Source organism: Podarcis bocagei, assembly GCF_964188305.1.
Source record: "Podarcis bocagei genome assembly, chromosome: 6".
Taxonomy (NCBI): Eukaryota; Metazoa; Chordata; class Lepidosauria; order Squamata; family Lacertidae; genus Podarcis; species Podarcis bocagei.
This window is the reverse complement of record NC_138130.1, coordinates 15,803,010-15,818,838: the sequence shown is the minus strand read 5'-3', so window position 1 is coordinate 15,818,838 and position 15,829 is coordinate 15,803,010. Positions and strand designations below refer to the sequence as shown.

The 15,829-nt window shown below is 40.1% G+C and overlaps 1 protein-coding gene across 1 annotated transcript in view; it reads right to left on the bottom strand.

Moving 5' to 3' along the window:
• Nucleotides 1-203: 203 nt before the first annotated feature.
• LOC308589427 (uncharacterized protein) overlaps nt 204-15,829 on the bottom strand; it is a 38,417-nt gene continuing 22,791 nt past the window's right edge. The window contains exons 3-6 of the mRNA XM_081198695.1: nt 6,594-6,705; nt 5,690-5,758; nt 2,273-2,353; nt 204-292 (exon numbers count right to left, since the gene is read on the bottom strand). Of these exons, the coding sequence (XP_081054821.1) occupies nt 211-292; nt 2,273-2,353; nt 5,690-5,758; nt 6,594-6,705 (344 nt within the window). The 3' untranslated portion in view covers nt 204-210. The remainder of the gene's footprint in view (nt 293-2,272; nt 2,354-5,689; nt 5,759-6,593; nt 6,706-15,829) is intronic.

The following is a 15,829-nucleotide window of genomic DNA, read 5'->3' as shown; positions in this document are numbered from 1 at the left end:
TATCATTGCATCTGTGCAATGTAGTCTTGACTGCACTCAAGAGTTGGGATGTAAGATGGCAGCCATTTTCATTTGGACCCACGTAGCAATGTTTCCCTTCCTCTACAGTTCAGCCTTTGACAAAACCTATGCTATTCATCTTGCTGTCTGCTGTCGTGGATTTTTACCTAATTAATTATGTTACTATTGTGTTATTTCACACCATTCAGTTCAGTGGAAAGGATATTGCAGCTTCCACTTCTGTTTCCATCGGAATTCCCCAACATCCCCTCTCAAGTGTTGGCCTTTAAACCTAACAGTGAATAGACAAGGGAAACATTTCATCCATCCACTTTCCCCTCTCCCTCAACAAACCAGTTTACAAACCCATATCTCATATGATGAGATGTGATCAGTAGTGTAAACCTAGACATGTCTACTCGGAAGTAAGTTATTGAGTTTCATGGGGTTTCCTCCCAGGTCATTGGGCATAGGATTGCAGGTCCAATGGCCTTTCGATTCTTCTGTGTATGAATGTGCTGGTAGCAAAGATGCTTATCTGATAAAAGAACAATAATTTGTTGATGTTGCATGGATTAATTAATTAGTCTAATGCCCCCCCCAACCCCCCAACCCCCACATATATCAAGATCTACTAACTCACTGCGCCAGCTGCCTGCCTAATGGATTTTGGAGGTCTGCCATGTGAGCTCTGATTCCAACAGATTTTTATAGTAGCAAACTTGTGTAACTGAATCATACACACACAATTTTGATGTTTGTTTTGTTTTGTTTTTTAGCAGCAGGAAGAGTTGGCCTCCTTTGGGTTTGGGATATGTGGGTTTTTGTTTCGTTTTTACCTTTTCTTTACTTATGCAAACCTGGGGTAGGTTTTTTATTCTCAATCTGCTGCCATTTTGGCTACATAAGCATTGCCATTCACTCCATGATTTGGAAATACAAGGAATGAGGTGTATCAGGGGCTGCTTATCGCGTAGCGGTAAATTAATCAAGCAGAGTCTTCTTCATAAACTTAGTAAAACTTTACTGAAGAAAATAAACTTGTTCATAGACAGCTTAGTCAAAGAGCATACACAGAGAGGTCATAGCAGCTATCTGACTCTTCACAGAGGCATAGTCTTAGTTACTGATTTACTAGAGTCTTGGAGCCACTCTGTCTGCAACAACACAACACACACACTGGATGAGACACACTAACTGAGGCCCATAGAGAGGCTGGCTACTTTTTATAGGGAGAATGAGTCATCACCCAAGATGAGTCACAAGTCACAGTGACTTAGCAGTTTGCTGTTAACAGTTAACAGTTAGTAGACTTAGGCTTGAATGATTGTGTAGACCTTGTAGGCCTTACTGCTTCTTCTGCTGTCAAGAACCTTTGTCCCATGACACTGTTGACATGACATCCATAGGCACATATGTCCCCTTAGAGGCCTTTATTGCCACAGGGCTCTCTTCCCTTGAAGAAAGTAGGTTTGTAAGAAGCACTCTATCATAACCCATATAATATGTTGCAATCTGTGTTAAGTTTCTTTGTGTGGTGTTCACAAAAGTTTCTTCAATTTGCAGATGTGTCCATGGGTGAAATCTGATTTTTTTTAATGTACTCTTGTTTTGTTTTGTTTTGTATTGTAATTGTAGTATCATTTTTAAAATATATATATATGGAAGAATTCAATGCAATATTGCACAATTTGAATTTTTTGCTCTAGATATAGCAGCTTCTTCCATCCTCTTGCTTGTGTAGACTGAATATGGCCCATATCCAGTTTTGCCTAGAGATACATATTGCTTAAAAATGGCTGCTGGTGCAGCCAAGCTTTTAATTGTAATTAATATTTAATAGTCTTTTAATACTTAATTAGTAAAAAGTGTGCACTGCGCTCCGAAAATCCACCTTGATATACCATTGCTATGATTATGAGCCTCTTCTTGTTGGTTTGGGCAGCATAACTTCCCTCCCCTTTGATTAAAAGTCAGTTCGAGGAGACTGGTGTCAGGAAAGCATAGATTGAAAGTCAAGGTTAATGCAATATTGCTAAAAGCTTTCAAACATATCAGTGAATAAAGGGATTTTCACCTTATTAATTGATTCCCTTTGCCTCAGTACAAACTGGGGCAGCAAAGCACATGGATTAGTTGTCTTCAAAAAAACAAACAAACCACAATTAGCTGCATCATAAAAAAATGATAAGGTTTACTCAACAATTTTAATTTATAGTTGCAATATCCTATTCCGGACATGTCTGACTTCAGTTGAAAAGTATCCCCTGACCTTTTGATCTCTTCCATTCTTGTCTTCCTTCCATCCTGATTCATTTTTCCTTCCATCTCAGGCAATTGGTTCATGGTGAATCTAGCAGATACAAAGATATTGCAGCTGATTTTTTTCCTGAGTGGTTCCCAGGAAACATAGTTTCCGGAAATCTCTAAGATAGTGGAATAGAGTAAACAAAACTATGATTTCAGAGTGGCTTAGAAATCTGTACAAGCAATTCAGTTGATACAACACCTCTGCTATCTAGATCTGTATCAGGGAAAATGAGGTAAGAAGAATCATTTTGAAGGCTTCAAATAGGCAAATGGAAAATGCCTAAAACCACATAATATTTCAGTTTATGAGGTAATCCAGTTTAGGTTTGTTTTACAACTGAAAGGCTATGGGCATTTAAGTATGCACGCCCAAAGCATACCTCCTGGGGTACAGAATTCCATTCACCACCTCACATTCCACAGTTTGTATGGTATAGTGGCGGAGTGTTCGACTTTGGACTCAGGTGGATCTGAATTCAAATCCTCATTCAGAAACAAGCTATCTAGGACACAGCGATGGAATGCAATAATCTTCTGCATTCTCCCTTGAGAAGTTTGATAATTGATTTCATGAATGCCACCTCTGTCTTCTATAAAGATGCAACCATAAGTTTTACTGGAGGAAACTGATAACCCAGACTTATTTCAGTCTGAGTTCAGAACCCTTTTGGGCCTGAATCGGTCTTGGTCACCCTGCAGTTTACATAAAAATACAATAAAAACAGTTACAACATAAATATTACAAATAATAAAAATTAGAAGAGGGACAATAACTAAAAGGCAGCACAATGTTTTAAAAATAGATTAGGAAAGCAGTCAGGAAGCCTACAGTTAAACCACTGATAAAGTATTATTATTATTTCAAATGATATACCACCCTTTATCAAAAGATACCAGGGTGGTGTGCAACATTAAAAACACCTTACAGAACATCAATAATAAAAACATAATAAGAACATAATAAAAAGCAAACTGACAGACAAATAATAAAATAGTTAATAACAGTCCTCTCTCCCCCAAGGTGAAAGACTTCTGGGAGAAGATTTATAATGAATTGGGGGGGAAATGTTGAAATATACAAACAACAAACAAATCCGTTTATTGTGAGGACCATGCCTGTACACAAACATCAACACCACAATAGTTAAAAATATTAAAATTCATTAGATACTATGCCAACAAATACCTTCATCCCACAAAATAGAAAGAGAGGGAAAACAAGCAACGAGTTAAACAGACGATGAAGGGGTCTTTACATTGTCATCCATAAATCTTTCACTGGCTTTCATGGCCTTCATCACAAAAACCGCTACCACATGGGTAATACGTGGGTTTGCATCAACTAACAAGAATTTTACTCTATCTTCAGGATTGGTTATAGAGTTGGGTATAATTTGCAGCAATGCGTCTCTAAAGCCCGAGTAGATGGGGCAATAGAGGAGGTAATGTGTAAGATCCTCTTTAGTTTTCATAAGGCAAGGACATAAACGATGTTCTACTGCGGTTTTTGTGAATCTACCGGTCAGATATGCAGTTGGCAATGTTTGAAACCGTGCCATAGTGAAAGCTCTCCGAAGGGTGGGATCAGTGATCTCCACCAAGTAGTTGGCACAGATTTTGACTGCTTTTACTCGGGGAAGCCAGTAGGAAAACCCCAAGTTTTTTATCTTTGTGGAGTCCAAAAAGGCGTCTTTTTCAAAGGTTGAAATATACATTTATTAAGAAACCAGAGGCCTTTCTTCTTGGAATAACAGGTCTGGAATTGCCCAAGAAAGATGTTAAATTATTTTTGTGTGCCACAACTGCTGCTCGAATTTTACTAGCTAAGAAATGGAAAACACAAGAAGTACCAACAGTGGAAGATTGGCAGATGAAGATGATGAACTTTTCGGAGCTAGCCAACCTGACTGGAAGAGTCCACGACCAGAAGGAAGCGGATTACCAGGAAGAATGGATGAAATTTAAAGACTATTTAGTTAAATATGTCAAATTAACTTAATTGGAAAGCAGCAGATAGGCTTAGGATTTAAATACGTAATGTGATGAACCAACATGTTTAAAGTTGAATTGTAAAGAAAAAAAGATATTAAGTGATTAAGGTAATTTTTTAAGAATTTAGGTTTTGGAAAACTGTTAAAATGATATACACTGAAATTCAACCAGGGGGATACGAGGAAGTCACTTAACAATGTTATGAAGTTTGGTTTAATTGCAGTTGAGATGTATGTATGTTTGTTTGTTTGAATAATTGGCTGGAAAATTAATTTAAAAATTTGAAGGGGGGAAAAAATAACAGTCCTCTCTCCCACACTTTCACAGGCCATAGATTGCTTAATAGTGATAGGCTTGAGTAAAGAGGAATGTTTTCACCTCATGCCTAAAGACATGTATGATTGAAAAGCCCAAATTCGCCCAGTGAGTTTTATGTCCAAGAGAGGCTTTCAACCCTGATCTCTCAGTTCCTAGTTAAGAATGTTAAAGCATATACCACAGCGAATTCCCCACCGCCCCCAATATTCAGATATAGGATCTGAATCTCTCTCTGTATAGCAGTCCAGCAACAGATGTATTATCTAGGTTTGCTGTTGTACATCACAAGAAATGTGTTGGAGTTTCTGCATTGGTAAAACAGATCCAGATGGCTCAACTAAATGACAGATGTCATTCCTGAATTCCTTCCACTTGTCATACACTACTTAAACGACAAGCAAGATGGATTTTGACATTTGAGTGATAAGTACAAGATTCCATTACTAGATCTGATTTCTATTCTACATTTGCAATATGTTCATTTCCTATCAATTTACCAATAATATGTGATTAAGCAGATTAAAGACCACAAAGGCACAAAATAATTAAATATTGGCATGGATAAACTGCAAAGTTTGATTTATGTGTTGAGCGGACATGAAAAATGGGAAGAAAGCTGTTTCAGAGGGGAAACAATATGTTTACATCATGCACACTAAGATGATATTATAGTATCTGACATTAATGCTGTATCCACAAAATCACAATTGGACATTCTGCTTCTTTGCCTTTTCTTGTTTATGCTTAATGAAACACTTAATGAACCCATTATTAAAATTCAGAGATGCGTGCACACACAAAGTGCCAAACTAAAGAAAATAAGCCTGTTTTGTAGTGGATAGTTCACACGAAGAAGCGTGTGAAACCTCCCTGAGAAATTTCATAGCCTATTAAACTTTTTTTTGTCACAGTTTATCAGATGTTCAGCCAAAGATCCAAATTTATTTCAAATTTTAATTCATGCATGATCTGGTGACAGCCTAGGGATGCAGAGATCCACTATCCCATCCATAGCAACATTATTTTGCCCTCTCACCAAATTCATCAAGCATTCCTTCTGAATACGTACCTCAAATTAACTTCGGATGTAGCTTTAGGAGACATTTTGGTGATGACTCTAAGCCCACTGTGAGACATACTGCAGACAACAGAAAGTACATAAGAGTCTGGTTAATTGAAGACTTCTGTGTGGATAAATCTGTCAACTCGTGTCAGTCGAATCCCTCCACCCATTTTAAGTTTGGGTTCTACACACCTTTGCAGAATCAAAAAAACACACACCCAAAAAACAAAAACCCTCTTGTGAAATGCTGTGAAAATTCTCATATGGTTCGCTCCCAAAAGGGTTATAAAATGCACCTTGAATTTTTGCTTTAAGTGAATTTTCACTCAACCAAAAACCCTATAATATAAACTTCAGATTCTCTCTCTCACACAAATCCAAATACTGTATTCCCTTACAGATATTCCCAACACTGGAAACAATAATTCTCGGACTAATTATTATCTGTTGACCTGAAGCCATTACAGCCTTGTGTGGCTTACACTTATTTTATTTTGTTTTGTAAGTGTGGGCTGAAACCCCCCATTTTTAAAAACAAATAAATAGAATCTGTTAAATGACAAGTGTCTTGATTGCTTCAGTGACAGCTTTCCATGTACAAAATTTATAATTCATATCCCCTTTGTCTTCATAATTAGGTTCAGTTGCAGTATATTGATTTGCCCGACGACATCATGTGGTTTGATGGCACCTGAACATAAATTTCCCATTTCTGCTCCCCAAAACTCTTGTCCACAACACTGCTTTGGTCCTACTAGCATGATCAACCTCTCCATTTAAGGGGGGGGGGGAGAAGCCAATTATTTTTATCCTTATTCTACTTACTATAAAAAGATAGGTATTTGAAATTAATGGGTAAGAAATCCTTTAATCCCCTACCTGATTAATGTCAGAGATTGAAAGGCCTTACTTGAGTAACAGACTTTCCTTAGAATTTGGGATTCCCAGCACTGTTACAAGGCTCAACTTTCCCAGGGACAAGAAGGCAACTAGTCTTAAGTGACCCATACCAGAACAGAGCCCTACTTTGACAAAGAAAAAAGAAAAGGAGTGATTACAACAGGCAAAAAAAGGAAAGATAGATGCAAAGATAAGATTCTATTTAAATATACTTAATTAATTGTTTAATTCCGCTCCTCTTTGTCCCAATCATAATATCAATGCAAAAAATAAATAAATCTGTGATCCCCCCACTTCCCATCTCAGAGAGCAATGCTAAAGCAAAACAAACCAGTATATGCAAGTTCAGATTCATCAGAACTCTGACTGGATCAGGAGGTTCCTGACTCATCTGGCCTATGAAGAATTAACAGCCTCATCCTGAGCACAGCCAAATATACACCAGGATATCTCTCCCCATGCCAGCTCAGCCAGGACCCAGCTGCCTGCATCAAGCCCGGTGAATTTTAACCTAGCCAAAGCCCTGAAAGCCCTCAGGGACACGGGTGGCGCTGTGGTCTAAACCACTGAGCCTGGGGCTTGCCGATCAGAAGGTTGGCGGTTCAAATCCCCATGATGGGGTGAGCTCCTGTTATTCGATCCCTGTTCCTGCCAACCTAGCAGTTCGAAAGTACGTCAAAGTGCAAGTAGATATATAGGTACCGTACCGGTGGGAAGGTAAACAGCATTTCCATGCACTGCTCTGGTTCGCCACAAGCGGCTTAGTCATGCTGGCCACATGACCCGGAAAAACTGTCTGTGGGCAAACGTCGGCTCCCTCCGCCAGTAAAGCGAGATGAACGCTGCAACCCCAGAGACATTCACTACTGGACTTAACTGTCAGGGGTCCTTTGCATTTTTAAAGCCCTGAAAGGGGACATTCTGGAGGCATGGGGGCACTACCAGAGAGGTAGGACTGAAGCTGGCTCCTAAGTCTGTTCTGGTCATGTAACCTAGCAACTAGACATAAATTAACCCAGACACAATTTTAAAGCCTTATTTCCCTCTACCAGACTTAGGCTGGCTCAGCTAGCAGTTAGCCCCAATGCTGAATGGAGTTTGGATCTGGTGTAATTTTATTCCTGTTTAATTTACACCATCTTACTTTATGCCTAGGGATGCGGGTGACGCTGTGGGTTAAACTCACAGTAAAACAGAGCCTAGGGCTTGCCAATCAGAAGGTCGGCGGTTCGAATCCCTGTGACGGAGTGAGCTCCTGTTGCTTGGTCCCTGCTCCTGCCCACCTAGCAGTTCGAAAGCACGTCAAAGTGCAAGTAGATAAATAGGTTCTGCTCCAGCGGGAAGGTGAACGGCGTTTCCATGTGCTGCTCTGGTTCGCCAGAAGCGGCTTAGTCATGCTGGCCACATGACCCGGAAGCTGTACACCGGCTCCCTTGGCCAATAAAGCGAGATAAGCGCTGCAGCTCCAGAGTTGGTCATGACGGGACCTAATGGTCAGGGGTCCCTTTACCTTTATTTTATGCCAGCTTCTTGTGTATAGGATTGCTCCCTTGGTCTCTATATCAACACTCCTCTCTCTCCTTCCTCTTGAGCTTATATCTCTGGCTACTCTCACCATTCAGGAATTCAAGTTTGCTTAGCAAGTTTGAGTTCATGTTTTTTCCAGCACAGGCTCCAAGATCATGGATATTGTCTCAAAACATTTCCTTCAAAAGCATAATTCACACTGTTCACAACTGGTTACAAAATGACTTTTTCTGGTACTTCTTCGGGTTCTTTGTTAAACAGCTAAATAGGACACATCTGGGATCAATGACATAGCCTTGCCTATTAATTTCAATGGGTGTACATTGAAATGGAAGCGAACACTGGCTACAATCCTCTGCCTTACAACGTGGTTATGGCAGCAGTATATTCTAGTTTAAGCTTTGCTATTCTGCCATTCCAAGACAGCACAGGGATCTCATTCAGGAGGAAAGAGAAGAACAGCTTGAGGACACTGTCCAAATTACACAATTTTTATTATCGCAGCCGCAGTGAAAATTGCACGTATCTGGAAATCAAGGGTGATTGTCTTGTGGCACAAACAATATTAACAAATTGACAGAACCGTGTAAATATGGCTTGGGCTGGAACGAAATCAAAACAGTATGCTGCAGCATGCATCCCAAGTCCCCTTTTGGCAAGGCAGAAAGGCTCCGCTTGCACTGTGAAATCCTCACCGTGCTCCGAGAAACTTGAGTCATGGGTGTTAAAGATCTAATTATGATTCAGATGTATCAAATAAATAATGCACATGCAAAGCAGTTGCAAAGCAGTTTGCAATTTAAGAAAATCAACATCATCATCATCATCGCCATCATCCACTATTAGAAATTTATCTATGTACAGGGAAATTGCACTCATGTTGACATGTTGTGGAAGCCACGAGCTGCTGTGATACCAAGGAAGCAAAAATAACTTTTGTGAAATAAGTAGACCCATTTCAAATTTTATTTATAAACTAGCCCCCCCCCCTCCACCCAGGAGGCATGAACCTTTTCCACCCAAGTAACTCCTATCACACAATGCCAAATTTTGCTGTTTGTTTATGGGATGAAACTACTCCCCCCCCCCAAAGAGGAGTTTTCTATGTGTACTTGAACGTGCATAGTAGGTTCTGTGAGGCTGCTAACTCAACAGTGTTTTAAAGTTTAGACATTTCCAAAGCACAGCACGACAGAAGTGCAACTCCCATTCTCAGATTGTGCCACGCGCATTCCTCTTACAGAGAAGACCCAAGTGGTTACTCCAAGGGGAGGAGTTCCCTAGAGACATAAGAGGCTGGCTAGTCCAGATAAGGAGTGGTATCAGCCTTCTGAAGCCAGCTCTTCCTGCCTCCAGCTCTTCTTCCTTCCTGCAGCACTCTTCCCCTCACTATGTGGGCTTCGCTACTTGACTCACTGGAAGTTTGCAAGGAATCCCTGATTGGCCTTTGGAATTCTTCTTTTTCACCTCCTTCGCACTGCTGGGTGATTCTAATTGGTTTAGAAGAGTGGCATATGTGGGTATTTGTTATTTGGCCATTTGATGAGAGAATTTTAAGAAATTGGTTGTTGAACACCTGAGGCACTATTGCGTTAAAGGTGAGGAATGTTCTTTAGTCACTTCTCATTGTCATTGGCTTAGGGTACCCTTGGGGTGTCCTTTAGACTATGCTATCCAGTGCTTTTTTCTAAAAAAAAAATGTTTAGGGGTACTCCATTTTGACTCAAGAAATTCACCATTTTATAGTTCGAATTGGGGAAAAGAGATACAGTATATGGACAAAAGTAGAAGGGACGTGGGTGGCGCTGTGGGTTAAAACACAGAGCCTAGGACTTGCTGATCAGAAGGTCGGTGGTTTGAATCCCCGCAATGGGGCGAGCTCCCGTTGCTCGGTCTCAGCTCCTGCCAACCTAGCAGTTTGAAAGTACATCAAAGTGCAAGTAGATAAATAGGTAGCACTCCAGCGGAAAGGTGAACGGCATTTCTGTGCGCTGCTCTGGTTCTCCAGAAGCAGCTTAGTCATGCTGGCCACATGACCTGGAAGCTGTCTGCGGACAAACGCCGTCTCCCATGGCCTATAGAGCCAGATGAGTGGCGCATCCCCAGAGTCGGTCACGACTGGACCTAATGGTCAGGGGTCCCTTTACTTTTACCTTTATGGACAAAAGTACAAAGATTCACAAAATGTTTAGGTGTATGCATACCCCTGCGTCCCATCAGGAAAAAAAGCACTGATGCTTTTTCAGTGTTCACCCAATCCAGTGTTCACCCAGTGTCAGGATGCTGTCAGCTGCTCCCAGTTGGTTGCCCAGGAAAGTATAAAGACAATGAAAAGTTTCTTACCGTCCATTTTTATTTTAATCTTTACAGAGAGTGGCTATAGAACCCAGCCTCCGTGGGGATAATTAGAGAGGCAGGAGAGGATATATTATTTAATCATATCCTTCATAACTTGCGCTAGCAAGCTCCATATTCTAGCAGAGTTCCAAATATCCCCCCCTTTTAAATTACGCAGCGATCAGCTTGTTGCTGACTCATCTGAGTCTTACTATTAAAGATTCCTTCCTGGTAAAATCCCTTCTAATCCCTCTTAAAAAGAATAAACACAAGATTAATGTTAATATAAAAGTAGTTTACTCACAGATTCATTCAGGTTCACAGTAATATCCCTGAAGGCAGGCTTAGCTTACATAACAACTAGAACTATTCCATAAATAAGTTAATCCCAAGTGACTGCAACTAAGCAGTCACTTCTCCAAACACACAGCAACATACAAAATGGAAAACACACACTGATCAGAGCATGGAGGCCATGTGCTCCTCCATGCTATTGCAACGGACCACACCCTCTTCAAGTCACATGTAGTGGAAGCCTGTCCCAGCTCAGGAGGAAACAGAAAGTCTTCTCCTGAGTGGTACAAAACATCCCCTAATATGTCCACTGTAGGAATGTTGTACTTGACTGCAGTTTTACATACCAAAGCCTCTTGGATAATGGGATTGTCCCGAGTGAATCTCCACCCCTGTCTCTCCCACTTCCTCACTCGCCATTCTCATCATCTCCTCTATGGGTGATGCTACATGCCCTCTGTCTTTGAGCTCTTTGCTCTCCTACTTTTAAAGTTCTCCGGGTTCTGGGAGATGGAGGGTCTGGAATGCTTTCTCATCACAACGTATCAGCTGGGTGTTGTTCTGGCTCTCCCATGATTTCCCAGCTTTTCCTTCATCTGCCTCTGAGGTGCTACCTCCCTCAAACCACAAATCTCCCTCAAGACCATAAATCTAAATGGTCCTCCTCCCTGGAAGGGTCAGGATGGGGAGGCGGTCTCCACCATTCCTCCTCTGCCCAGTCTCTAACACCGAGGGGCAATGCTAGGTTCATATACACAAGGTTCACATAGCAAGGAGACAGATTTTTTTTCCCCAAACCTTGATCCCATGGCCACAGGTTGCAACTGTAAACATGCCCAGGAGATGGAAGGGATTATATATTTCCTTATTACATATACCCACTTGACCAGACTTACACGATTTGGTTAAATCTGGTTGATTGGTTTTCCAGATATTCTGATTTTGCTACATTTAATAAATATAACCATAATTTAGCGCTTAATTTTTGCATCTTGGGTCCTTTTTGTGTGTGTGCTGGCAATTGTGCATCTGAATAACATCAGAGAGGGCAGAAGCTGCATCTAAACAGTGGGAGTATTCTTTTTCAAACTGTTTAAGGACATTTGTTTGCAGGAAAGGCATATATACTTCCAATATCCTCTTGGAAAAACAACTGACAAGGCAATTAAAATAAATTTCAATATTTCTTCAAGGAATGCTAGGCAGAAGATACTGAGAACCTACACTGTCTTATTAACTGACATTTGAATTTGTGTCTACTGTTATTGGATTTGTGATGCACATCACTATCACCAGCCATGCAAACAGTCAGTGCTGTTGCAAGGATTCCATATATAATATAGCTACATTTTATGAAATGTATCTATTTGTTAAGGTACAGAATAAGTAGTGGATATGGTATAGCCTGCAGTAGAAGTAACGGATTGTTTCCATGCTATTCACTGAATTGAATGCACTATTACGGCAATATGATAATGTAAGGGAACATAATTGATGCCATGAGAATGTTGAGATATTTCTGAAGAGTAGCTGATGGGTCTTGAATAGCAGAATGCATATTTCAACTCCAAATATATTTACAGTAAACATTTATTTAAAAGAATTAAATAGTTGTTTCAAGTAGAAAATATTAAAATGCATCTCCTGTTAAAAACCGTAAAAGGAAACTGAAACATTTACAAAACATTGCCCTTATCATCTGCAATATTTAAATATGGTTCACTTGAAATTAATAAGCATCCATGTGATTCTGTTTTAATTATAATTAAGAAGCTTAATTTGGTTTTTGTAAAATAGCAACACGTGCACAAATCAGCTTTGCAGGGCCTGGCACTTTTAGAAAAACGAATTAGTGTATTGGGCTCATTAAAAAATGAGAATTAATAAAAAATTGAGGGTGGATTGTTGTTGTTGTTGTTGTTGTTGTTGTTTTTGCTACAATCCACTAAGCATTTACTCTAGAGCAGGATTATTATTACTATTACAATCTGAACTACATTTTTGCCTGGCACCTAAAGGTGTATAATGAAGGTGCCAGGTGAACCTCCCTGGGGAGAGCATTCCACAGATGGGAGCCACTGCAGAGAAGGCCCTGCTCTCATGTTGCCACCCTCTGGACCTCTCATGGAGGAGGCGCATGAAGAATGGCCTCAGATGGTGATCTCCTTTGCCATATCTTCCTCACCTGGAAAAAAAGAGGAGAGTTTGTTTAGCTGGGCAAAGAAAGCGACAATGTCAATGAAAATAAAAGAGTGTTTCTCTATGCGACAATAGAGTGCTAATAGTGAAATATTGGAAAAGCGAGTTAACACCAAAAAAAGATGAGTGGCAATTAAAGTTGTGCGAGTAACTCGAACTAGCCAAAATGACTTACCTAATAAGAAACCACTCAGGCGATAAGGTAAAAAAAGAATGGGGTTGCTTCAAAAACTACCTGATAAAATATGGTTCCAAAAATAATACTTGGTTGTACTTAGATTAATTTCAAGTGATATGGGGAAAACTGATTTTAATAAATGAATACAGAATACTCATTACTTAAGGAAAGTATTGAAACTGCAAAGGGATAGAGGGAAGTCATCCAACATAGAAAGGATTCAAACCAGTTCTCCAGAGCAGAAAGAAAGTGACTGCAAAGAAAGAAAGAAAGAAAGAAAGAAAGAAAGAAAGAGAGAGAGAGAGAGAGAGAGAGAAAGGAAGGAAGGAAGGAAGGAAGGAAGGAGTACAAATGCAATCTCTTTCTGGTAACTTGCCATATAGAATAATCAAATCAATGTTTGTATCCTTTGAATAATTTGGTGTTCTTCATCAATCTTTCATTTTTTTAAAAAAATTCTCCCCCCTCCTGTTATATATATATTTGGTTTTGTATTTTTTTTCTTTTTAGTTTTGAATATTTGGATGTAATGCTTAATATATGCTTTCTTTGTAATTTTTTTTAAATGCAAAAGAGACTAAAAAGAAAAAAAAGAGAGAAAATGACAATGCCATCATTCAGTGGGAAAGAGGAAGAAACTAGGCTGTTTGTCAGCTCCACCCTGTACTCTTCCAGTTATTCTAGATAATTAATTCATTATATTGAATAAGTTTAACCTGTTTACCCACAATCATAGGCTCTCAAATCTTTCTGGTGAATCGGCAATAGTTTCTTGTTATAGCCATTTAAGATGTTTGTGGAAGAAGGACTACTGAAGAAAGCAAAGCAGCAATGTTTTTAATATTTGAATAATGTAAGCAAGGCATGAGGTGCCCCATTCTGTATAACAACAAGGGTGTGATGTTTAAAGATACGTGAATGAACCGATAGCAAATCAAGAGATTATTTGGCAAGCCACCAGTGCTTCACAATGCTATGGGAAAACATAGGTTCTCACAAGAAGGCACAATTTAGTTGTGGCTAGATTATTTCATCCTTTAAGCCCCTTATCAAACCCTGAATAAGAGCCTGGGAACAAAAGAAGAGCCCTGATGGATCGGGTCAAAGGTCCGCCTTTCTGCACCTGCCTGCATACAGGTAACAGCCAGATGCTTCTGGAAGGTGAAACAGGGCATGAAAATGAGACCCAATCTGATGTTCTTGAGCAATTGACCCTGAAGGTCAGGCTATACATGAAGCTTAGCCGCAGGGATCTGAACCCCGACTTGGGTGGGTTTTGTTTTTCAAAATGCACAACTGAACACTGCAAACTAAAATGAAGACTGACATGAAGAGGGGAAAGAGGGACTTAACGTGCTCTCCTCATGCTGCTTTTCTACTACAAATTGCCTTCTGCAAGCTATGTGGAGAAAAGAAACAGCATGAAGGGAACAGATTAAGCCCCCTCTCCACCTCTTGCCACCCCACCCCGCAAGGTTTAGTTGGGCTGTATGCTATACTGCCTCTGAAAAGAGATGTTTCATTTAGCCACCACAGCTAATAGCTACTGATATTAGCTATTACTTTCTCTGTTTTGTGTTTCCTTAACTCTTTCCCCCTTCCTTTCTCTCAGTCTTGACTTAGCTGTAGAATTTAAGGTTCATCCCAATAAGGACACCTACGTTTTTCTTTTTGGTCTGCTAGGTGTTTGATACACTGATGGTGTATTTGACTTATCAAATCATAGTCTTAACACAATTTGATGCACTGATTCTTATTAGCTACAAATGGTCTCCACCAGTTGAGCAGCACAATCTTATTGACAGGGGGTAGCTGCTGCAGTACATCTAATAGATTTTACCTACCTAGAGTATTTAGCTCTCCCTAGCTCAAGTCCTAATAAACAGCAAATTGTATGGAATGTCACATCAGGCAAATAACCTGTACCCTGTGCTGTATAGTACTTGGCACGATTTGTTTTTTGGAAATGATATAACCTGTGTCCACTAAAGGCTCCAGGATTAATCCAATTGCTCTCTAGGTTTGGTCCCTCAAATGAAAATAGGCTATTTACCAGCTTGCCTGTCCAACACACCAAGCCTATAAAAATGAAAGTTCAGTGTGCCTTACTCCCAAGTAAGGTTCGCACTCTAAATGCAAGCCTGCCATGCAGAGATAAGAGTTGCAGGTCCCATTCAGGATCACGAATCAGTGACTGGGGGAAAAAAGGTCATTCAGCACCCTGGACAGATCACAGTGAGCAAGCAATTCTGCAATGGTTCCACCATGGAGTTCCACATTTAGAGAAAGCACTGGAATAGAATATGGCTCAGAAGAGAACACTACGTCAAGCATCCACTGACAGAGGCAGTAAGCTTCTGAATACTACGTGCTGGAAACCACAGGAATACTGGACCTCAGTTTCTGCTTGTGGGCTTCCCATAAGCACCTGGTTGGCCCCTGTGAAAACAGGATGCCGTACTACTGTAGATGAGCCACTGGGCTAATCCTGTTTATGTTCTTAAACCTGAAGCTGTCTCTACTCCTGTGGAGAAAGATCATGATAACCACAGATTATATTTTTTCTTCCCTAACAACAGCTTTGTTAATTTGACTATGGAGCTGAATAGCTTCAATTGTCCTAGTAAATTATTTCTATCTAGAGCCCAGTACAGAAGGAAACTGAGTTCTATGTATTCCAGGCTTTTACCAGGCTAGGTGATGTTATTGTC